The sequence below is a fragment of the Gracilinanus agilis genome, chromosome 1 (genome assembly GCF_016433145.1).
Source record: "Gracilinanus agilis isolate LMUSP501 chromosome 1, AgileGrace, whole genome shotgun sequence".
NCBI classification, from domain to species: Eukaryota; Metazoa; Chordata; class Mammalia; order Didelphimorphia; family Didelphidae; genus Gracilinanus; species Gracilinanus agilis.
In genome coordinates, this window is record NC_058130.1 from 191,202,110 (window position 1) to 191,225,683 (window position 23,574).

Genomic DNA, 23,574 nt, shown 5'->3' on the forward strand with positions numbered 1-23,574 from the left:
TGGGAGCATCTGCAACATAATTTGTAGGGATGTCTTGTTTGTCTCTGTGCCCCATTTTATCAGGGCTCACTTTGGCTTTGCAAGAAAAAAGACAAGAATCCTCATTCATAAAACACCAAGAAAAATATGGCTTGATTTGTGTTTAATCTAATTGGTGTTCAAAGAACACCTTATGTCAGTCAGTTCTGGAATATTTGGTAGGGGAGAAGGATGGTTTTGTTCCAAATAAAATGTGAAGGGTCTAGTTATATAACTTGTAAAAATAATCAACTGAGGGATTATGCAAGAATGTTATTTTCTGGGACTGAATTTAAGTGTCACATTACTAAGAATGAAAGCTAAGAATTCTCCTTTCAGAAGGATCTTTTGTTAGAACTGTACTTGGAAAGTTCAGTTTAGGGGAGTGGGTAAAGATTCTGTGAAGCTCTTAACTGTTCACCATGGCAATCTACAGAGCAAGCACCCTTCTTTGCCCCGATAAATGAAAGATTCAAAAAAGGTGTGAGAAAAGAAATACGCTGACTCACTGTTATCATAAGGGCGCACTTGTTCAGTGCTGACTTTTCTCCTGTGCGTTGTGCCAGCAGATTAAATTTCACCTTACAGAACTTCCCACTTATACCTTACCCCAGTGAACCTAGAAAAAGGGTTCCTCTGCTATTTAGCATCAGTGATGTCTCTTAAAATGCGCATTTATTTTTCCTGGTCTGTTCTGTCCTTACTCCATAGATAATGTTTCTTTTTCTTTCCCACATTTCAGCCATATCTATTTGTGATTTAAGCGCCATTACTTTATGGCAAATATTTTATTGACTGACAACTACTGAATTCTACCTCATTTTCCCTGAAAATCTTGTTTCTAACCCACAGAATAAGAATTGGGAAGGACTTCAAAGGCCATGTAATCCTCTCCATATTTGAAGAATGGCCTTCCCTATAATATCACCAGCAAGAGGTCATATCACCTTCATTTAAAATTTTCCAGTGAAAGGGAACCCACTACCTTTGAAGTAACTTTCAGATTGAGGCAATTCTGAGAAATTGAGGCTATTCTACTTTGGGGCAATTTTTGTTGTTGGGAATTTTTTCTTTAATCTTAATTTAATAAATCTGCCTCTTTGCTACTTCTAAACCACTCCCCTACTTTTTTTGGTTATTAAACATTTATTGCTATGACCACGGACAAGTCATTTAACCCCTCATTGTTCCTAGAAAGTTCTTCAAGAATCAATTTAGAGATGTTACCAGCCTGCATTAGTGGAGGGAGTTTACACATGAGGAGTGCCTTGTATTGATGAAGTCACCAAACTGAACTGGAAAAAGTAAATTGGTCCTTTATTCTAGCTTGCTGGTTATCTTTTAGGATCCTGACTTTTTTATCCATGGTCTCTCCCTGCATTCTCTTTAAGTTAGTAAAACAAATAAATCTGTGTTCTTACTCTGCATTCACTATGGCTAATGTAGCAAGAGGGAAAGGAAGGAGAAAAGGAATACACTGAGCACTAAATGAGTTTAAAAGTTGGTTTAGGAGTCTTAACACTTTAAATAAAATTTCATTTCTATAAGAGTATGGTAAAAATATATACCTATTTTATCTCTGATTACAAAAAAATATACCAAGAATGAATGAATCTTGGCCCTGCTGTTTATTTCAGATGTGATTTTGGACAATTCACTTTATTTCCTTGATCTCTGTTTTTTCTTCAACTATAAAATCACAGTGTCCTAGCTTTCTTCTAGTTCAAAATTCTATGATCCTACTCTGATGCTTCATTGAATAATTGTTGTGGGCTCCTGTCTTAAATAAGAAGTAAAAGGCATTTATAGTGATGATAATTTTGCCTGAATATGAGAGATCCTTTTGACTAATGATGTTTGAAAAGCAATGTTCCTCCTCTTAGCCATCCTCCTCAACACTTCATGTTTTAGGTATTCAGAATGTGTTTTATTTTTTAATACAATAATGCAACTTTGAGTTAACATTGGGGGATTTTGAACATTAAAATCACATATTTATTGTTATTTTTAGTTAGTGTCATAGAGCTTCAAATACAAAAAGGAGGACTTTCAGCATTTAAAAAACATTTGTAGTATTACTTAATTGTGGAAATAACATGTTTCTGTAGTAATTCAGCAATCTTCCAATATCAGTTCAAAACCACTAACAACAAAAATTTGAAAAACCCAAATACCTGATTTTTATTTCCTCCAAATTATTATATGGGTTATAACTTTATAGGAGAGCTTCTCTTTCCCTCTTATCTCAATTTATTAAGATAATTTTAGGGGATGGTGGTGGGATGGAAAGGAAGGCAGCTAGAGAGACCAGGAAAGGACTCATTCAGAAGTGATGCTTAACCAGAGTCTTAAAGGAAACCAGGGATTCCAGGCTTATTCAAGGGACAAAAGTTAAATTATTATAATACACCTTAACTTTGCATCTATTGAAATTCATCTCTGCAATTTGGCTTTTCAAATCATTAGCCTGACAAATTTCAAATAAAAGAATCAAATTGTGTACTATGTGAATTGAATTTACAACAGTGCTTGACGCATAGTTTGCCTCTAAGAATCACATTGGTCCTTAGTTTTAAGAGGATGATTTTCTATTCCATGTATTTTGGAAGGGTAATGGCTTTAAAAATATGTTTTTACTCAATTATCTGAACTAATTCAGACTTCCTATAAATATAATAATATGTAAGTATTTTCTCCCTAGAATATGGTCTTCGACTTGGGAGTCAGATTTTCATAAAGGAAATGACTAGAACTGGTCTAGCAACTAAAGATGGCAATCTTCATGAAGGAGACATAATTCTCAAGGTGAGTATGGGTAGAAGAGAGTGAAACAGCTATATGCTGTCAATAAACCATATTGTTCTCTTGAATCTAAGAGTACAAACAAGCAAAATTCAGCTTATGTGGACTGTAAATACTCAAGATGAGTCTCCTAAGTGGAATTTATTTAAATTAAAGGATAATTAACTTAATTTTTTCAAACTTACCTTCATTCTTAGTATTAATTCTAAGTTAGAAGAGATGGGAAGGCAAGACAGTTGGGTTAAGTAACTTGTCCAGGATCACGAACAGCTAGGAAGTGTCTGAAGCCATATTTGTGTGTGCTTTTAAAAATTAATTAATTAATTTAGAATATTTTTCCATGGTTACATGATTCATGTTCTTTCCCTCCCATCCTCTTTTACCCCTCCTGTAGTCAACAAGCAATTTAACTGGGTTTTACATATATCTGATCAAAACCTATTTCCATATTATTAATATTTGCACTAGACATTTAGAGTCTATATCCTCAATCATATTCCTATTGACTCATGCAATCAAGCAGTTGCTTTTCTTCTGTATTTCTACTCCCACAGTTCTTTTTCTGGATGTGGGCAGTGTTCTTTCTCATAAGACCCTCAGAATTGTCCTGCATCATTGCATTGCTGCTAGTAGAGAAGTTCATTATGTTCAATTGTGCCACAGTGTATCAGTCTCTGTGTACAATGTTCTCCTGGTTCTGTTCTTTTTGCTCTGCATTAATTCCTGTCATTCCAGTTCACATGGAATTCCTCCAGTTCATTATTCCTTTGAGCACAATAGTATTCCATCACCAACAGATATCACATTTGTTCAGCCATTCCCCAATTGAAGGGCATCCCCTCATTTTCCAGTTTTTTTTGCCACCACAAAGAGAATGGCTATAAATATTTTTGTACAAATATTTCTCCTTATTATCTATTTGGGGTACAAACCCAGCAGTGGTATGGCTGGATCAAAGGGCAAGCAGTCATTTAAAACCCTTTGGGCATAGTTTCAAATTGCTTTCCAGAATGGTTGGATCAATTCAAAACTCCACCAGCAATGCATTAGTGTCCTAATTTTGCCACATCCTCTCCAACATTTATTACTTTCCTTTGATGTCATATTAGCCAGTCTTCTAGGTGTGAGGTGGTACCTCAGAGTTGTTTTGATTTTCATTTCTCTTATTATTAGAGATTTAGAACACTTTTTCATGTGCTTATTGATAGTTTCGATTTTTTTTATCTGAAAACTGCCTATTTATGTCCCTTGCCCATTCATCAATTCGGGAATGGCTTGATTTTTTTGTATAATTGATTTGGTTCTGTATACTTGAGAAATTAGACCTTTGTCAGAGGTTTTGGTTATATTTTTTCCCAATTTATTGCTTCCATTCTAATTTTGATTGCGTTGATTTTGCTTGTACAAAAACTTTAATTTAATGTAATCAAAATTATTCATTTTACATTTTGTGATATTCTATTTCTAGCTTGGTCTTAAATTCTTTTCTTTCCCATAGATCTCACAGGTATACTGTTCTATGTTCACCTAATTTACTTATAGTTTCCTCCTTTATATTTAAGTCATTTACCATTCAGAATTTATCTTGGTGTAGGGTGTGAGATGTTGATCTAGACCTAATCTCTCCTATACTGTTTTCCAGTTTTCGCAGCAGTTTTGTTGTTGTTGTTGTTGTTGTTGTTTTTAAAACCCTTGTACTTCGGTGTATTGTCTCATAGGTGGAAGATTGGTAAGGATGGGCAATGGGGGTCAAGTGACTTGCCCAGGGTCACACAGCTGGGAAGTGGCTGAGGCCGGGTTTGAACCTAGGACCTCCTGTCTCTAGGCCTGACTCTCACTCCACTGAGCTACCCAGCTGCCCCCTTTGCAGCAGTTTTTGTCAAACAGTGGGTTCTTTTTTCCAAAAGCTGGGATCTTTGGGCTTATCGTATACTATCTTGCTGAGGACATTTACCCTAAATCTATTTCGTTGATCCTCTCTTCTGTCTCTTAGTCAGTACCATATTGTTTTGATGACCATTGCTTTCTTGTACAGTTTAAGATCTGGTATTGCTAGCCACCTTCCTTCCATGTTTTTTTTTTTATTATTTCCCTTGATAGTCTTGATCTTTTGTTCTTCCAAATGAACTGTGTTATAGTTTTTCTAACTCAATAAAAAAGTTTCTTGATAGTTTGATAGGTATGGCACTGAATAAGTAAATTAATTTGCGTAGGATTATCATTTTTATTATGTTAGCTTATCCTACCCATGAGCAACTAATGTTTTTCCAATTGTTTAGATATAGTTTTAATTGTGTGGAAAGTGTTTTGTAGTTGTTTTCGTATAATTCCAGTGTATGTCTTGGCAGATAGATTCCAAAATGTTTTATATTGTCTAGGGTGATTTTAAATAGAATTTCTCTGAAGCCGCATTTGAACCCAGGTCCTCCTTACACCAGGCCTGGCTCTCTATCCACTGAGCTACCTAGCTGCCCCAGAGCAACAAATTCATTTATTTATTTATTTGTTTTAGTTTATATCCTATAAGTCTTATCTTTTATTTTTCCTATTTTTATTTAGCATATTTTCCCATGGTTACATGATTGATCTCCCCACTCTTTCCTCCCTCTTCCTGAAGCCAGCAAGCAATTCCCATGGGTTATACATGTATCATTGTTCAAAACCGATGTCCATGTTATTCATATTTGCAGAAGAATGACCTTTTAATATCAAAACCCTGATCATATTCCCATTGAACTACATGATTGATCATATTTTTTTCTAATGCATTTCTGGTTCAGGATAATAATTTTAAAGCTGTGCCGAAGTATAGTGAATTTTACATTTCTCTTTGAATATTTTGACAAATTTTCTGAATTTTTTTGCAAGACAAAATAAAAAATTAGCTTTTTTTCTGATAAATAGTGATGCTATAGATACTATTCTTATTCACAGATCAATGGCACTGTAACAGAAAATATGTCTTTAGCTGATGCTCGAAAACTGATAGAAAAATCAAGAGGAAAACTCCAGTTAGTAGTCTTGAGAGACAGCAAACAGACTCTAATCAATATACCTTCATTACATGACAGTGACTCAGAAATAGAAGGTAAGCTAATATATAGGCGGATAAAAGGTGAGTTTAGAGTAAAAAATATACTATTTTCTTTGTCTTTATTTACATTCCTATAACCATCCAGAAAAGGTAGGATATAGGTTTGTATAAATTCATGGAATAATTAGGAAATTCAGTTTCACATTTGAATATTTGTACTTTAATTTCAAAAAGTTAGTTATGGTTAGTTTGACTAATCCTTTATCTTTTGATCATAGATGCTTTCATATGAAAGTGTTTCTGAACTGGCTCTGTCTCAGGAAAGTCAAGCATACTTTTAAAATTCCAAGTGGGGGAGGTTATTTTAGACTAATGGCTTATAATCAGACCTGCATTGTTCCTGAATAAAAGATTATAGCTTTTAAATTAATTGCAATAAAACTTGAGAATTTTCTAATTGTTCTTCCTTGTTATGTTTTGTGGCATTCAGCAAATATAGTAAGTGTGAAACCACACTGAAAGTCCCAAAATAAAAGTTTAAAGTTCTGTCATTGTTTTCAACTACCTTAAGATTTAATGGAATTATGTCTTTTGCAGAAATAAGTATAATTATGCAAATTTATAGTGTGAAAAGAGCAAAGTCCTAGTTCAAAGGAAAGAGATGTCAACTCTAGCATTTGTGCTGGTCTTTGAACTATGTGGAATAAGTCATTCCAGGTTTTGGCTACTACATAAGCAAAGGCAGTCAGGGAGGTAGGGGGAACATAAAGAATGGAAGATCATATAGGATTCCAGAATTTTGATTTTTACTTAGTGCCTCCTAGAGAGCTACTGAAGACTATAAGCAGTAGAATGGAAGGTCCAGAGTAGTATTTTAGGATATTTTAATTTTCCAAAGAAATGAGTGGAATGGAGATAAATTCGGAAGATAGTCGAAGCAAGAACTAAGGATAACAAATGGGAGTGGCAGCAGTATAATTAGGAAAATTGATGAAAAAGACAATATAAAGGTAGAATTAATAAAAATTTGGTGATATGGAAGAGGAGGCAGGTTAAGAACCAGTGGTAACTTCAAGGTTTTGAGCCTGGATGATTGGAATGGTGGTACTGTGAACATAAAGCAATGAACTCAGAAGATGAAAGATCATTTTTTTTTAATTGTTGTGATACTGTAGAAAGAATTATACTGAGATTCAGGAGACCTATGTTCAGTCTTGGATCAGCTACCAGCTACCTATCTGACATTGTAATTACTACGTTATGATTTTCTCCCTAAGAAATGAGGGCTTTGGGCTAAATCAGTGGTTCCCAAACTTTTTTGGCTTACTGCCCCCTTTCCAGAAAAAATATTACTTAGCACCCCCTGGAAGTTATGAAACTATTTATTGAACTCAGAATAGAATGTAATACAAAAAAAGTGTGGCCATCACCGCTCCCCCCTTCCCCCCCCCCCCGGATCATGGTAGTGCCCACTTTGGGAATTACTGGGCTAAATGATCCCTGAAATTCTATCCAACTTTTTTTTTCAAGGATAACGAGTTCATTTTGGGGGGGTTATTGAATTACAGTTTTGGTATAATACTATAACTAGGTGGAGAAGTTTGTCATGTATTTGCAAATCTTGAGTCTGGAACTTGGAGGAGAAGGCGAAGCTAGAAATGAAGATTTTTTTAGATTCTTTTGCACAGAGGTGATAGTCAAGGCCATTCCCTTGGAAAAGAGTATAAAATAGTAGCAAGTATTTATATAGCACTTTACATATGATAACTCTTTAATTCTTATAGAAGCCCAGTGAGGTGTTATTATTATCCCAACTTTTCAGATGAGGAAACTGAGGCTTAGAGAGATCAAGTGACAACCCAGTGTCATAGAACAGTATTCAAACTCCAAATTATTATCCCCCTTAGCCACCTGCTTCACAGCTAAAAGACAGAAGAATGGAAAAGCAGGGAAGAAAAAAGAATCCAAGCTAGCTACCTACCACTTGTGTGGGCAGAACTTTTTATCTTAATTAAAGAGTAGTTTCAAGGATAACTAGACAGAATCTAATCATTTGGAAATAACTAATCAGAATTGCCTCATACTATAGCACTAGACAAGTAGGAGTCTAACAAAAAAATTTTAGGCATTGTTCAAGTCAGATTTTCTATATAAGTCAGGATCTTATGGATCTAGATATAATATTGAATTAAACATGTACAGTGTTTCCTACTTGTCTAGCTCTTTTCTTTCACATAAAAAACTAATTGGAAATATTAATTTCTAAATTTAATAGGTTGCCTTGTTTTTCAGATGCCTTTATGACAGTCAGAAATCTATTGCCACAACATAATACAACTCAAACTCAAGTTTTCATGTTTAGGGCAGTGTTAATGGGAAAAGTCAGTAACTTTCACTAATCCAAGGGTTCTTAACCTGGAGGTCTCTGAACTTGATATTTTTTTAAAAGCTATTTTGATAAGTTTTTAATATAATTTATTTCCTTTGTCAATCCTACATATTTTATGTATTTAAGAATGTTATAATGAGAAGAGGCCCATAGGTTTCACCAGATTTCCAAAGGGTTCCATTATACAAAATAGTTTAAGAATCCTTGCTGTCATGAATTAATATAATAAGGTTATGGGTGAGATTATAGAAGAATTAGACCAGATCCCCAATTTCAAAGTATTATTTTGGGGGAGAAGATATATATCTGAGACTAACACTATAGGGCAACTTCTTCAGAAAGTGGTTTGGGATAGTAATTTTAGAAGATATTTGAAATTCTAAAATTGATTCTCTTAATTACATTAATGTTATCCTTTAAAACTCATTTATATATCTTTTTTTTTTAAACCCTTAGCTTCCCTCTTAGAATCAATACTATGTATTGGTTCTAAGGCAGAAGAGTGGTAAGGGCTAGGCCATAGGGGTTAAGTGACTTGCCCAGGGTCACACAGCTAGGAAGTGTCTGAGGTTAGATTTGAACCCAGGACTTCTTATCTCTAAGAGGTAAAAGGTTTTTTTTTAAATTGGATATATTAATATTTAAAGGTGTGGTTGCCAAGGAACTGAATAAATACCAATTCCTAAAATGATTTTAGTAATTTATTTACAAAATATAGGAGAGAGTGGAAGTAGAGAGATGAGAAAAGGGTAGGGTAAGAGATCTAACTTAATGAACTAGATTTGTATTCAAGTCTGGGCATTAGTCTGTCTGGGCTCCAGGGCCCAGCTGGAGATCCTAAAAGTCAATTAACTAGGGTTTTAGTCATGAGGGCTTCTCCCAATCAAGGGCCGCTCCAGAGGCTAAGGTAGTCAGCCTTCTTCACTCCACGTGTAGTTCTAAGGGACAGATTTAAGAACAGTCTCACCAAGGCCTCAGGTCTCAGCCAGCATTCCTCCAGGTTTAAGTCATGAACAAGAAGAGAGTTGCTGAACTCACTGAACTCTATTTTAAGGGGACTTCTTTTGCATCACTTCCTGTGCCTTCCTCTTAATTTATATGCCCAATCATAACAGACACTTTTCTTAGGACTGTCCAGGAGGCAGTCAGTTCTGATTCCTCTCAACTTGTGAGTTAAATGGAATTGTTTACACTTTTGGTGATTAGATTTGAGAATGGGCAAGGTAGATTTAATCTCATTATCACATTTCTCTGGGTTTGACTCTCCCCTGAGCCACCCAGCTGCCCCCTCACTTATATTTCTTGATGAATACTAGGATAATGTACATTTCCTGCTTCCATTTTCTCTATTTTATGCCTAGAGAAAGAATTAAATATATTAATAAATATGTTTTTCCCCCAAAACTAGATATTTCAGAAATAGAATCAAACCGATCATTTTCTCCAGATGAGAGAAGAGCTGATTTTGATTATCATTCCTCGAATGAAAAGCTGAAAGAGAGGACAAAGTAAGATGGTGCCTTTTATTTATTGCCTATGGGCTATATTTCACTCACATTTTAGAAGCATGCATAATTTATAAAGTATATCTGTATTTTTTCATATGACTTATGGTAAAGTTCAAGAGAGGATACATCAAATAGATTGTCCAAGATGGGGGCAACACCCACACCATTTAAATCCACTGGTGATATTGTTACTGCTGTTTTCCAAGAGAACAATAAGGAACCTAAATACCAAGAAGATCCCCCAGGTGAGGATTTACTTTTTTTTTTTAATTTAAAAATGAAAAATAATTGGTTAAAAAAAACATTTTAAAAAATCTTTTCTGTATTTAAGCTAGTAACTAAATACCGTTTTCTCTTTTTAAATCTTCCCTTCCTTTTCTCCATTTTTCTTGATGATGCTAATTTTTCCAGTTACTCAGACTCCAAGCCCCATCTTTGACTCTTTCCCTTTCATGTTCCAAACCAAGTAATTTCTTAAATATTAAAATAGCCAACTAACTGATCTTCCTGCCTTTAATCTCTCTTCCTCCAGTCTATTTTTTATACAGCTGCCAAGATCTGATCATTTTCCTTCTGTGATCAGAACTTTCTTTGGCTCCCAGTTTCCTATAGAATAAAACATAGCCTCTTTATCCTCGTATTTAAGGTTTTCTATAATCTAACTCCAAGCTACCTTTCAATTCTTATTTTATACCAGTTTAGTTTGACTGAATTACTTATTTTATTTCTTGAATTTTAATTCTTGAAAAAAGGCATTTTTAAGCCTTTGTGTATTTGCAACAGCAACCCTCCAGGCAACACTCCCTTATTTATTATCTTCATTTCTTAAAGCCTTCTTCAAGGCACTTAGTTGTCATTTCTTTAAGGAAGCCTACCATGATAATGATTTTCATATTTTGTATTTTTTCCCTTATCAAACTTATTTAATACTTCACTGATGTTTTATTATCAAACATTACATTTTACTATATTTATATCACTGCATATTTTAGCCAGCTGTAAGCTTCTTTAGGGCAGAAACAATGATGTTCTTCTCCCCATTGACTTTTCCATATTAAGTATTTACTATTTTCATGAATTTGAAATAATATATTTATTAATAATGGACACTTTTTTAAAAAATGCAGTTTCTCAACCTAAAGCAGCACCAAGAACTTTTCTTCGGCCAAGTCCAGAAGATGAAGCAATATATGGGTATGTTCTTCCCCCTCCCTCCTAATTTGTAGCTCTGTTATATTATCTTGTAGCAAAGAAAAAAAATACTGTGTGTATGTGTGTTTGCGTATACCTATATATTTAGATAGTTGATGATTCTGATTTGTGAAAAAGTCAGAAATTAATTACCTTCAATACAACATTAAGTGAGATATGTAAGAATGAAATTTGGGAGATGCCATCTTTAAGTATATATATGTATTTTCTATGGACACGTGGAAATTATCAAACTACATTTCCCGTGGTCCAACGGGTTTCTGGTTCCGGTTCTTTGGGTGTGGGGACGCCTATGTCTCCACACAGAGAACAGTTTAAATCTCCTGGGTTAGGAGGGAGTGGCCCTTTTTGGCCAGAAGACTCAGGAAGAGACGGGAGGTAACAATAATGGCTGGGGCCGCAGTTTTGAATTCTTATAAGCGCGTGGTCTAATGACTTTATCTATCAGCATGGCTTTAATTAAAATACTAATTTATATTATTATACCAGCCTTTATCATTATTAGAGGGCAATTAGTTAAAATTGTTATTGACCATCTGAGTGGCATCCTAAACATGGTATTTATTAGTGAGGTGACCATAGGCAGTTCACTTAACCTATCAACCTTTATTTTCTCATCTTGTTAAATGAAAATATTAATGTATATACTACCGACCTCAGCGGGGTGGCTTTAAGGAAAACACTTTGTAAACTTCAAAAAGGAGTTATTGGGTGGGGAAATAGGAAAACTCCATGTCTCTGAAGCTTATGATAGGGCTCAGTTCTGATTTATTTATTCATTCATATTTTTACAAAACAAAATTTCTTGTATTAGTGCTATGCAGAACATGTCAGTATAAGAGTCATTATTTTTTCCTTTTTTAAAAAATAGCTCAGAAACATGAAAGAAGCCAGCTTTTCATTTAAATTTTAGGTTGTCAGTTATCTTTGGAATGATTAGTTGCTTTCTTTCTCTTTCTTTCCATTGCCTATTGTAGGTAGGACAGGGATATTGCTGAAAAGATATTTGAAAGAGAAAGAAAAAGAATGACTATAATGTGGTTAGGCTGATTTTTATTTGTGATACATACATTTAGTTCATTGCATTATAGTGTTACCTCCTTCCCCATTCCCAACTCTCATACAAGGACCCTTCACTGTAATGTTGTTGGCTATGATTCTTGTGGAATTTGAATAGCTCAATTCTATTAGTCTAAGACAAGTATGACTTACATTTTCTACTCTAGAGTGCAGAGGGCTGTTAATACTTTAATATTTGATTATATTTCTTGCAAAGCCAATTTAAAATGTATTTACATAAAGACAGATAACTGAAGAAAAAGGTACCATGAACCTTTATTTATACAAAGTTTCGCATTTTATTTTTATCTCAATTTGTGGTTTCATCATTGGATTATAGAAACTTTCTCTACCAGTGTAGATGTCTACAATTCTGAGTGTGGGTTAAGTGACTGGCACCTGACTACAATACATCTTCAATGGCATTTATATCAAGCTTTTATATTTGCAAAGCATTTTATATATAGATTATTGCTTTTGATCATCACAACTATTCTAGAGTGATGGTGCTATTATTCTACTCATTTCATAGCTGAGAAAAGTCAAGCGCCTTGCCCATCATCAATCATACCAAAAAGTAACCGATTCAAATTCAGGTCATCCTTATCCACTTTACCACTTGGAATCAGTCAGAGGCAGAAGTCTAATTAATCTTAGTTTTCCTGTCTTTTACCTTTTACTTCTATCTTCATGACCTGAAATTGCCTCTAAGATTTTTAATTTATTTTTCACATGCCCTCAAAATATTTCCACTAAAAGACCTTACATTTAAAACTACACATTTCTTTTTATATTTTTAACCTTTACCTTTTGTCTTAGAATCAACACAAATATTCGTTCCCAGACAGAAATGTGGTAAAGGGTAGGCAATGGGGATTAAGTAATTTGCCGATGGTCATACAACTGGGAAGTTTCTGAAGCCAGATTTGAACCCAGGACCTCCCTTCTGTAGACCTGGCTCTCTGTACACTGAATTACCTAGTTGCCCTTTGTTTTTGTTTTTTAAAACCTTTATTTACCTTCTAAGTTGGAAATGATACTAAGTATTGGTTCTAAGCAGAAAGATAGATGACCAAGGGCTAAGCAACTGGAGTTAAGTGACTTGCCTAGGATCATACTGCTAGAAAGTGCCTGAAAGCCACCTTTGAAAACAGGTCCTCCTGACTCCAAGCCATTGACAGTCTATCCACTGTGCTACCTAGCTGCCCCATACATTTCTCTTATTTGTAATACAGTAAAAAGTAGCATAATCAATGCTTCTCACCAACAAAATGGCATCTCCTTCCAACATGATTGGAGGCCAGAACCATGAGAGTAGGTAAGCAGTGTGATACATAGGAAAAAATACTAGATTCTAGAGTGAAAAGATCTGTGTTCAAATTTTTCCTCTGATTCATACTATACCTGCATGACTTGATTTTTTTTAATTTAATTTTATTGATTAATTAAGAAAATTTTTCCATGGTTATATGATTCATGTTCTTTCCCTTCCCTCCTCCCAACTCCCTCCCATAGCCAATGTGCAATTCCACTGGGTTTTACGTGTGTCATTGATAAAGACCTATTTCCATATTATTGATATTTGCACTAGGGTGATCGTTTAGAGCAGTGGTTCCAAACTTTTTGGCCTACCAGCCCCTTTCCAGAAAAAATATTACTTAGCCCTCTGGAAATTAATTTTTTAAAAATTTTAATAGCAATTAATAGGAAAGATAAATGCACCTGTGGCCATCACCACTTCCCTGGATCACTGCAGCACTCACCAGGAGGCAGTAGCGCCCATTTTGGGAATCACTGGTTTAGAGTCTACATCTCCATTCATATCCCCATTGACCCATGTGATCAAGCAGTTGTTTTTCTTCTGTGTTTCTGCTCCCACAGTTCTTTCTCTGGATGTGGATTTACCTGCATGATTTTAGTCAAGTCACTTAGCCTCTTGAGATTTCATTTTCCTCATCTGTAAAATGGAAGAGCTGGATTAAATGACCCTTTAAGGTTCCTTCCTTCTTTAGACCTATGATCCTAAGTTGTTAGTGCTAACATAATTGTGCAAAGTTACTAAAAATATGTAATAATTAGATGAGCTACCAGAAAGGAACCTAGAAGCTAATTACAAGAGAAATTTGGAAATAATTATACAGAGGCATGTATGACAAGGATTTAGGATCTGAGTATATATTACTTTTCAATTCAGTCGTCATCACATATCTTATGTTTTCCAAGTACTTTCTTATAATTTTTTTGATTGAGTTACTTTTATTCTATACAATTGACTTGTCCATATAAAAGAAAAAAATAACCCTGACTATATTATTTAAATCTGTCTTTTCCCATCAATTTGGCATGCTTAAAGAAGTGATACATATTTTTACATTTTTCCCCAATAACTGAAGTAATATAAAAGCTTTAGGGAAAAAAATTTTAAATTAGCCATTTTATTAGCATCTCTAAAATGTAGAATAGAGACTTTTTTTGGATGACTCAGGGACTTCATTAAAAAATCATTTGTTGCATTCAGCTTCCTTTACTGATAGGCTATATGTCATAGTGCCAAACTTCAGCAATCTTCCCTTCACCCACTTCCTAATCTATTGTTTTCCCTCTGTTTTATATCTTCACTGGGCTGGGAAAATATGTACTCTAAGACATGGCCTGTGGAGCTACATGAATTTTGAATTCTTAGCTTTTGTGACATCTATTTTAGCTGCCCAAAGACCTGGTTCTTAATTGTGTTCCAAAGAGTTGAAGTCACTAGATAAAAGGCTTTTGGGTAAGGCATAACTATTTTAGTAGTCTTCTCTGTGATGGTCCCTAGTGTAGCTTTTGAGGTACAGTGACAATATCTATTATATTTTAGAGATGATGAAATTAAATTCATCATGGTCAAATGATTTTCCTCATTCAGTAAAGCAGATTAGAATTCATGTTCCTTAGGTTTCCAGCCACTTATTGAGTCTACTAGACCACATTGTCTCTCTATACTTACAAAGCATTATGGTACTTTTAGCAGTCTATAAGGAAGCAAGTCTTTGAAATGATACTATTTAAATCTATCGTTATCAACACTGTCTCTGTTGTAACTTTTTTTTTTCTCTGCTGGGGCATATTTTTCTAGTCCAAATACCAAAATGGTGAAATTCAAGAAAGGAGATAGTGTAGGCCTCCGATTGGCTGGTGGAAATGATGTTGGGATATTCGTTGCTGGCATTCAAGAAGGAACCTCGGCAGAGCAAGAAGGTCTACAAGAAGGAGACCAGATTTTAAAGGTAAACAGGGTTATTGATAGAATGTTGTCCTGTTTATTGGAATTATTTGAGAAAAAATAAAATTTAAATTATTGATTTAGAAGACAGAGAATAGCACAAATAAGTTCAGAGAAGTGTAATAGGTGAGAAATTTTCATTAATGATAAACATTGCTTACCAATCTTTCTTTGGTCTCTATCTCTAGAAACCATGGAGCTGGTAATAACTAGGGTCAGATTTTGAAAAGAGGAGAGTTGCTAGTCATCTGAGAATTTCTTTAATACTCTGTACACTTAGAAGGACAGCTTTTTGTTTTAACCTTTGATCCTATGACTTTTATAGTAAACTATAACTATTTAAAAAGTTTGTTTTAAAATAGTTTGAGCAAAATAATTTCTTTTCTTAAAACAAATGAGCTTTCATTTTTGTAGGAAGAGAGTCACTGCCTTAAATAAATATCTTATCATACAATAATGGTTCAAAATGTGGTTTTCTGATTAACCAGCTATGTACTGATATATTCATAGCACAAAGGCTATAAATTCAAATTTCATGTAGCTTCACAAGCCATTTCTTATGGTACATTTTTTCTAGCCCAGTGAAGATAAAATATGAAGGAAAAACAACAAATTAGGAAGTGGGGGAAGGGAAGATTGCTAGAGTTGGGCACTATGAGAATTTACAATTAGCTAAAAAGTTGCCATATTTACTAGGTATGACTTATTTTCATTCCCCCCCCCCCAAAAGCTTCTCCTCCCTTTTTAAACATTGCTGTCAATTCCCACAGACCCCCACCTCCACCAAAAACCCTCCTATATATCAATGAGGTAAAGTTAAGCAAAATAATTCAGTATATTGACTTCTTTGTCTATAATCCACCACCTGTCTGGTGAGAGGTGATGACCAGTTTTTTGTTGTTTTTTTTTAAACCCTTAACTTTTGTGTATTGGCTCTTTGGTGGAAGAGTGGTAAGGATGGGCAATAGGCGTCAAGTGACTTGCCCAGGGTCTCACAGCTGGGAAGTGTCTGAGGTTGGATTTGAACCTAGGACCTCCTGTCTCTAGGCCTGACTCTCAATCCACTGAGCTATCCAGCTGCCCCTGATGATCAGTTTTCAAAGAATTTAAATATTAAGACAGAACTACTACAATGGCTATAATTTACTCTTTAATGATACTAAAGGTAATAATTCAGGATCTATCAGTACCTCATCATTATGAAAATAACTTACAACTGCATTGTAGATATTTAGAAGTACTGGTTACTTAATCTTTCAACAAGCATTTATTGTTAGGCAGTGGGGACACAAAGAGAAGCAAAAATAAAGTTACAGCTCTCAAGGAACTTGTATTCTGATCAGGAAAGACAGTAAATGAAAAAGAATTAAAAAGTAGTGGAGTGTCTGCTTAGGATAGAGAGAATTCATGCTGAAAATGAAGGTTCCAAGAGGAATTCACCAATGGGAGAAAGGACATAGGAACAAATGGATATTCCAAGGTAAAAAGGTTTTAGGCTCTAAGGGAAATTGGGTCTTGGTTTTTAGAACATGGTTAAACCAGCCTTGTCATTTGAATTTCTTATGTTAGACTATTAGCATAAGGCCAGTGAATCTTCAGTTTTACTCTGAATAAATATAAAGAAAAAGTATTAGGAACATGTCTGTAGGTTAAGGAGAAGGATTGAGATGATGGAGGGAAGCTGGACAGGGATATCAGAACCAGTAATCATCTCTCAAGGAAGAGCATAGTACAATGAGTGAACTGTATCGTCTTCTTTCTTCTTGGCTACTGGCCCCATTGTGGGAGAAAGGGATATCATTTCTGGAGCAAATGAAAGACAAACTTTGATCATGAGCTCTGCTAATGCTTTCCACTGAAATAGTAGACCTCCCTTTTGGCACCAATCAGGATTCCAGATGGGTAAATTTACCAATGTCTCAAAGTGAGGTTGAAAAGATACTACATAGCACTAAAAAGCATTGTTCAAAATAGTATAGGTATTAGGCATGATTGAGGTTGAATTCAGAATATCTAAAAAATTGTTGAATACTCTTTTAATAAGTTTATACACAAAAAAGTTGAGTGTCTAGAATGATGCAAGACCTAAAGAATACAATGACTAGAAATTTGGGAGACTTCAGAGACATTTATGCTCCCCAAAGCCTAAATTCCAGAAAAGAAAAGCTGTGGCATTACCTAGGGAGTAGTTGCACTTTTTTGAGTTAGATGCTAAAGACAAGTGTTTTTTCAATATGTGGAAAGTAATAGCATTCAACATTTATACTTAGTGTTTTGTTTTCTGCTATTGGCCTGGCAATGTGAGAGAAACTGTAGGATCTAACTTTTCCAGCTAAGTGATTTTAACCTGAGATTAGGAAGTAGGTGGGCCTTATTACATGCCCAATTAAATTTAACATTAATTATCCCCTAACACCCCCCCCAACCCCCTACCCAATTTTGCAAAGCAGAGGGTAATGGTGTTGCCTTTTGTGTGTGTGTGGGAACTAAATTGAATTAATGAATTGTAATCTGTAGCTGATACAGAATCCTCTTCAGGCACCAAACAGACATGGATATACCCCTTTGACTAATAAATAGCTAATGAAAGAAGATATTTTGTTGGAGAACATTATACAAGCTAACCTTACATATAAAAATGCTACAGTTGCTTTTCTTAATTTAGTTTGTTTCAGTTGTTCTGCCAATGTCCAAATTGAAGTATGAAGTGAATTATTTTCATACACTAATCTTTTCTGCCTTCAGTTTGTGGTGCCTCTCTATAACTTACTCCTTTAATTTTATAAAACAATATGATGAAAAGGGGTAAGTGTGTATTCATAATAACAAAGAAATATGCTAGGACTGAAATAATTTGGGTTCTGGATCAATGTTGTTGAATGATAAATGAGATGGAGGCTACACTGAAGTTTTTCCTTGTGTTACCAACTTAGAAATAACCTAGGGAAACCTTTTCTCTTACATTCCTGTTTGTGAAAGGGAGAAAATGTTTTTAAGCACTGAGATTATGTGTTTGATACAGAATGAAATTTCATTTAAGGCAAGAATTACCATAAAGAGAAATATGAGAGAAACAAGAACTAAATTTGGCACTGCCTCTGATAGATACTAGCTGTGTCATTCTAAGCAAGTCATCTTAACCTCTTTTTGTCCTAAGTAACTCTTTAATATTATAGCTTGCTGAATAATTGCTGATGTGCATGAAGGAAATATCTCTTCCTTAGAAGTTCTTACATAGATATCATCTTCAGTTGAGGGAAAATAAAAAGTGGCAAGCATATGCTTAAACTAGCTAATAACTATATTAATTTCAAGTAATTTTTCTTTCTTTTTTTTTTTAAACTCAGAATCATTGCATTTGATTGCTCAGTCACTCCTTTATCCATTGGTTAGAGAGAGAGAGGATATTGAGAGGTTATGATATCCATCATTCCATGCTCCTTTTAGTCATTACCCTCACTATCCCCAAGTTTTACTTAATATCATTTTTCTATTTATTTCCATGAAATTGAAGTTTTTTAGTTTGCCTTTTTTTTCTTATGGTAAGCTCATACCTTTAAAAAATATATACGTTTTTCTTATTTGCAGTGACCAATGCCCACCAGTTTTCAAAATCCAGAACTAGTATTAAAAATTGTCTAATTTATTTGACCTACATTTAACTTTGACTTGGCTCCTAATACTCTGCACCTAATCTGAGGTGAAAAAATATGGTAGTCTTATTTAAAATTATAGGAATACAGTTTAGACCTGTGACTTTATTATTATGAAGGTACTCCAAGTTCAGGAAACATCTTCTATCAATGCAAGTCAGTGCCATCTGTACTTATAGGCTTAGAGAGTGACTTAGAATACTGTAGCCAGGATCACAAAATCACTGTGTGTTGGATATAGAACTTGAATCCAATTGTTTCTGGGTTCCAGGCCAGCTCTTTATCCACTATGCCACAACTTCCTCTACCTTTACAGAATTATACATAGTTCCCCCCTCCCTTCCTTCCTTCCGTCTGTCCTTCCTTCCTTTCAAAAAAGTTGGCTCTTTTCCATAAAAGAGGCAGATATGAAAGGACCCATCCTTTGGGGGAGGGTGGAAGCAACTAGGTGACTCTGTGGATAGAGTCTGGTCTGCAATCAGGAGGACCTGGGTTCAAATGTGGCTTCAGACACTTTCTTGCCACATGACCTTGGGCAAGTCACTTAATCCCAGCCTTTACCCATCTGCTGCCTTGGAACTGATACTTAGTATGGATTCTATGACAGAAGATTGAGTTTTTTAAAAAAAGAATTTAACATTAAGTAGCACAGCATAAACAGAAAACAAATCCATAGTAGGAATGGTACCCAGACATTTCTTCTGACTGTCCCTTAGGCCTGGATTTCTCTTCTTCCTGTATTCCCTAGTTTCCTTCAAATTCCAGCTAATATCCTGCCTTCTGTAAATATTTCCCCATGTTCTTTAATGCTAATGTCTTCTTTCTGTTTATTTCCTCCAATTTATTCCATATATCTTATCCCAATTAGACTGAGAGCTCCTTGAGAGCAAGGACTGTCTTATCTTCCTTTGTGTCCCCAGCACTTAACATGGTGCCTGACACATAAAAGATATTTAATAAGTGTTAATTGACTGACTTCTATAGGTCTAATAAAGCTTACATTTAGGGAAGGGATTGAGAGAGGATCAATACAGCTGGATAGAGCACTATAGTACAGAGACTTGGACAAATATCAAAAGTAGAAAGGAAAATAATGAAAAAGAAATGCAGAATTTAACCTGAGGTCCACGGATCATTTTCATGGTGTTGAGAGTTTGGGGTGGAGGTGGAAGAATTCTATTTTTATTTTTTGTTACCTCAAGCTGAATTTTAGCCTTTCCTTCAAGCCTATTCTGAGAAAAGGGTTCATAGGTTTTACAAGACTTCAAATTAAGTCCATGACATAAAAAAAACAAACAAACAAACAAACAAAAAAAAACCAACTTAAGAGTCCCTGACCTACAGTTAGATCTGAGTAAAAGAGCCTTATTTTCTTCTTTTTTTTTAACCCTTACCTTCAGTCCTAGAATTGATATCAAGTATTGGTTATAAGGCAGAGCAGTGGTAAGAGCTAGGCAAAGCAATTGGGGTTAAGTGACTTAACTCGGGGTGAAACAGTTATGGGGGGGGGTATCTGAGGCCAGAATTGAACCCAGGACCTCCAGTCTCCAAGCTTGGCTCTTTATCCACTGAGATGCCTTAATGCTCCTCTTATATTTCTTTTTTTAAAAAAACTGAGGAATAATTTGTTTCCAAAAATATTATCTCTGTTAATTATTTCTTTTTTGCATCAGGTGAACTCTCAGGATTTCAGAGGCCTAGTTCGAGAGGATGCTGTTCTCTACCTTTTAGAAATTCCCAAAGGTGAAATGGTGACTATATTAGCTCAGAGCAGAGCAGATGGTAAGGACATTTTTCTTTATGTTGAGAAAATTGATTTGGTCATTTGTGAGCATGTTGACTAATGAGTCTTGAGAGGCACCTTTGGAAGGAAAAAAGACTGGGGAAGTACTAGAAGAGAGCTTTGTATATATGTATGTAACTAATATAATTTCATTAACTGAGTGGACTTGAAAATTAGTACATTGCTAAACAAAGAGGCTCCCTTGAGGAGCTGTACCTGAAAGGGTGGTTGGGTCTCCAGTTTTTAGCCCCAGGAGCAGAGTGGATGCCATTTCTTCATTGTAAATACATTATTACCTTTTGTCTTAAAAAGGAGGCATGTCTCAATGCCTTTGAATTAAGGCAGAGTAATGGAGAAAAGGGAAGACATTTATCAAGTGCTGCAATAATGGGCTGAACTCCCAGGAGAAAATTATTTCATAGGGACAAGGGGAGTAATAGACAGTGAGGGATTATCATGGTCAAGCAATCTAAAGGGTGCTTATCTTTTTCAGTATATAGGGACATTCTGGCCTGTGGCAGAGGGGACTCATTTTTCATCAGGAGCCACTTTGAATGTGAGAAAGAATCACCTCAGAGCTTAGCATTCACAAGAGGAGAGATATTCAGAGTTGTAGATACACTCTATGATGGCAAGCTGGGTAATTGGCTAGCTGTAAGAATCGGAAATGAACTGGAAAAAGGCCTAATTCCAAATAAAAGCAGGTATGTGAAAATACTACATTCATAAATGTTCCAGAAAAGCAAAAATCCCCAAACGTTGGTCATCTTATCAAATTTATCATAAAGTACTTTGCCTTCCTCTCTTTCCTACAAATTGGGCTTAGAGATGAAAGGGAACTGCAATCAATCCATCAACTCGCTTGTTATGTATTTTTGACGTGCACACAACTGTTCTACCTCATGTTGACATTTGAATCATTTCCAAGGGAGCTTCACTTCTGTTCTCTTACCATATGTGGCTGAAACCAAGAGTACATAATGTACATATTGAGAATGAACAATCATCTGGAATTTGAGTTGTCATTCAACCCAAACTCCTGGGGAAAATATAAGGCAAAGAACCTTTTATACATTCAGTAAAAATTTGATAATTGACCTTGAACTGACCTAGAAAAGTAGAGCATGGTGGGCAAGTACTTTCTTTCTTTCTTTTTTTTTTAATTAAATTTAATTAACAATTTTTTTCCTTTCTAACAAAAAAAAGGTAGCAAAACAAAACTTTTGTAACAAATATACAGTCAAACAAAACAAATTCTCACAATGGCCTTGTCCAAAAAGTATGTTTTAATTTGCACCTTGATCCTTCACCTTTCTTTGGGTGGGTAATAGGATAAGTACTTTCTATAACAATGACTCAGATTTAAGTACTTCCTTGAAAGTCCTTGACTAATGTCTGCCTACTCTAAAATAAAAGTTGTTTGTATCTCTTTTACATATATTCTACCAAGTTGTTTTTAGCTGGACTATTTTTGGCTTTTTATCCTTCCTTCCCTATGTCTCTGTTCTTTGGGTATAAAAGTTATCAAATTATTAATTCTCTTAAGCAGCTTTAGTTTATAATTACTGTTGACCAGGATGGGCTGCCTTAAAAAAGGCAGTTCTTCCAGCTTCTACATAACTACTCATGCAAAAGCCTAAAATTTGTACCAGACTGAATAATAGAGAAATCTAATGAGAAAGTTAATCCTACTGCACAACTGCACAAAAATCAGGTAGAAATCTATAGGAAGGGAGCAGTCAGAAAATAGTCTTACTACCACTAGAAATGGAACAAAGAAACATTTAGTCTGATAATCTCTCTGCCTAGTAGCAAAAAAGGGAAGCCCTATTAGAGAAATCTTGTGGAAGAGGGTGGGTTGTTCAGGGTCAAAAATCTATAGAAAGGACCTTGGAAACCCTAGAGCACCATTAACCAGTGTGTTAAAGGAGCATTCAGTTAGAGATAGCAAAGGGGCTCCAAGGGTCCTAACGATCAAATACTTTGAACCTCAAAGATTCAAGGGAGGGCTAACTCTAAAAGACTGACCTGGTAAACATATCAAGTAAATAATGTAAGAATATCTGACTCCGTGAAAACCATGATTTTAAAATAATGTAAGCTTAGACATTGAGTCAAAAATTCATAGCTAAAAATTGCTCAGATATAGTAGAACCAAAAGAAAAGTAAAGGTAAAAAATTCCACTGGTTATCTGAAAAAAATCCCCCAAAAAAGAAATCGTAGGGGGCTCCAAAGTCAAAGAAATATGTACTACATGCATCTAGGAAGAAGCAGTTTAACTACCAAGAAAACAAAGATTGACTCAAAACCTGGCAACTTATACTACAAATTACAGAAAAGCTATTTTACTATCCAATATTCTGAAAGGCAAAAGATATATGTGTATTTCTAGAATTATTTGCAATACAAAACTGAGCATAAACCTTATTTGGGTGGGGGTAAGGAATGGTTCTTTAATGGATTTGAGGGTTTCTAAGCATTTCTGATAAAAAAAAAAGATCAGAGCTAATTAGGAAATACAAATAGAAGAATCAAGAGAAATCCAGAAAATAAATTTTTTTTGAGCAACTAGAAGTTTTATGGTGGTGTAGTACTACTACCATTTTAATAGGGGAAAATAACAAGAGTCCATTCAAAACTTGTTACTCAAAGGGTATTTAAAAAGTTAAATGAGAAAATCAGAAGTCCTGAATTAAGAATGGTTGTATTTTGACAATGTGAAGGAAAAGAAATGAAATTATAAAGGAAATAATTACAACAATGTTGAAAGGAAGGAGGGGGAATCTATTTCTCATAATTGGAATACTCAAGATTATACAAAAATGCAGAATAGGAAGAGAGTGAGCAACAGAC

General features: G+C 34.9%; 1 protein-coding gene across 5 annotated transcripts in view; it reads left to right on the forward strand.

The window, feature by feature from the left end:
- The window catches only part of TJP2 (tight junction protein 2), a 55,600-nt gene that overhangs the window by 13,940 nt on the left and 18,086 nt on the right, over positions 1–23,574 (forward strand). For 4 of the 5 annotated variants that reach the window (XM_044659376.1, XM_044659391.1, XM_044659399.1 and 1 more), the window contains exons 5-12: positions 2,720–2,823; positions 5,755–5,908; positions 9,652–9,751; positions 9,863–9,996; positions 10,879–10,945; positions 15,138–15,288; positions 20,611–20,719; positions 21,214–21,424. In XM_044659376.1, the coding sequence (XP_044515311.1) occupies positions 2,720–2,823; positions 5,755–5,908; positions 9,652–9,751; positions 9,863–9,996; positions 10,879–10,945; positions 15,138–15,288; positions 20,611–20,719; positions 21,214–21,424 (1,030 nt within the window). The remainder of the gene's footprint in view (positions 1–2,719; positions 2,824–5,754; positions 5,909–9,651; positions 9,752–9,862; positions 9,997–10,878; positions 10,946–15,137; positions 15,289–20,610; positions 20,720–21,213; positions 21,425–23,574) is intronic. The other variant, XM_044659384.1, reaches the window with a different exon arrangement.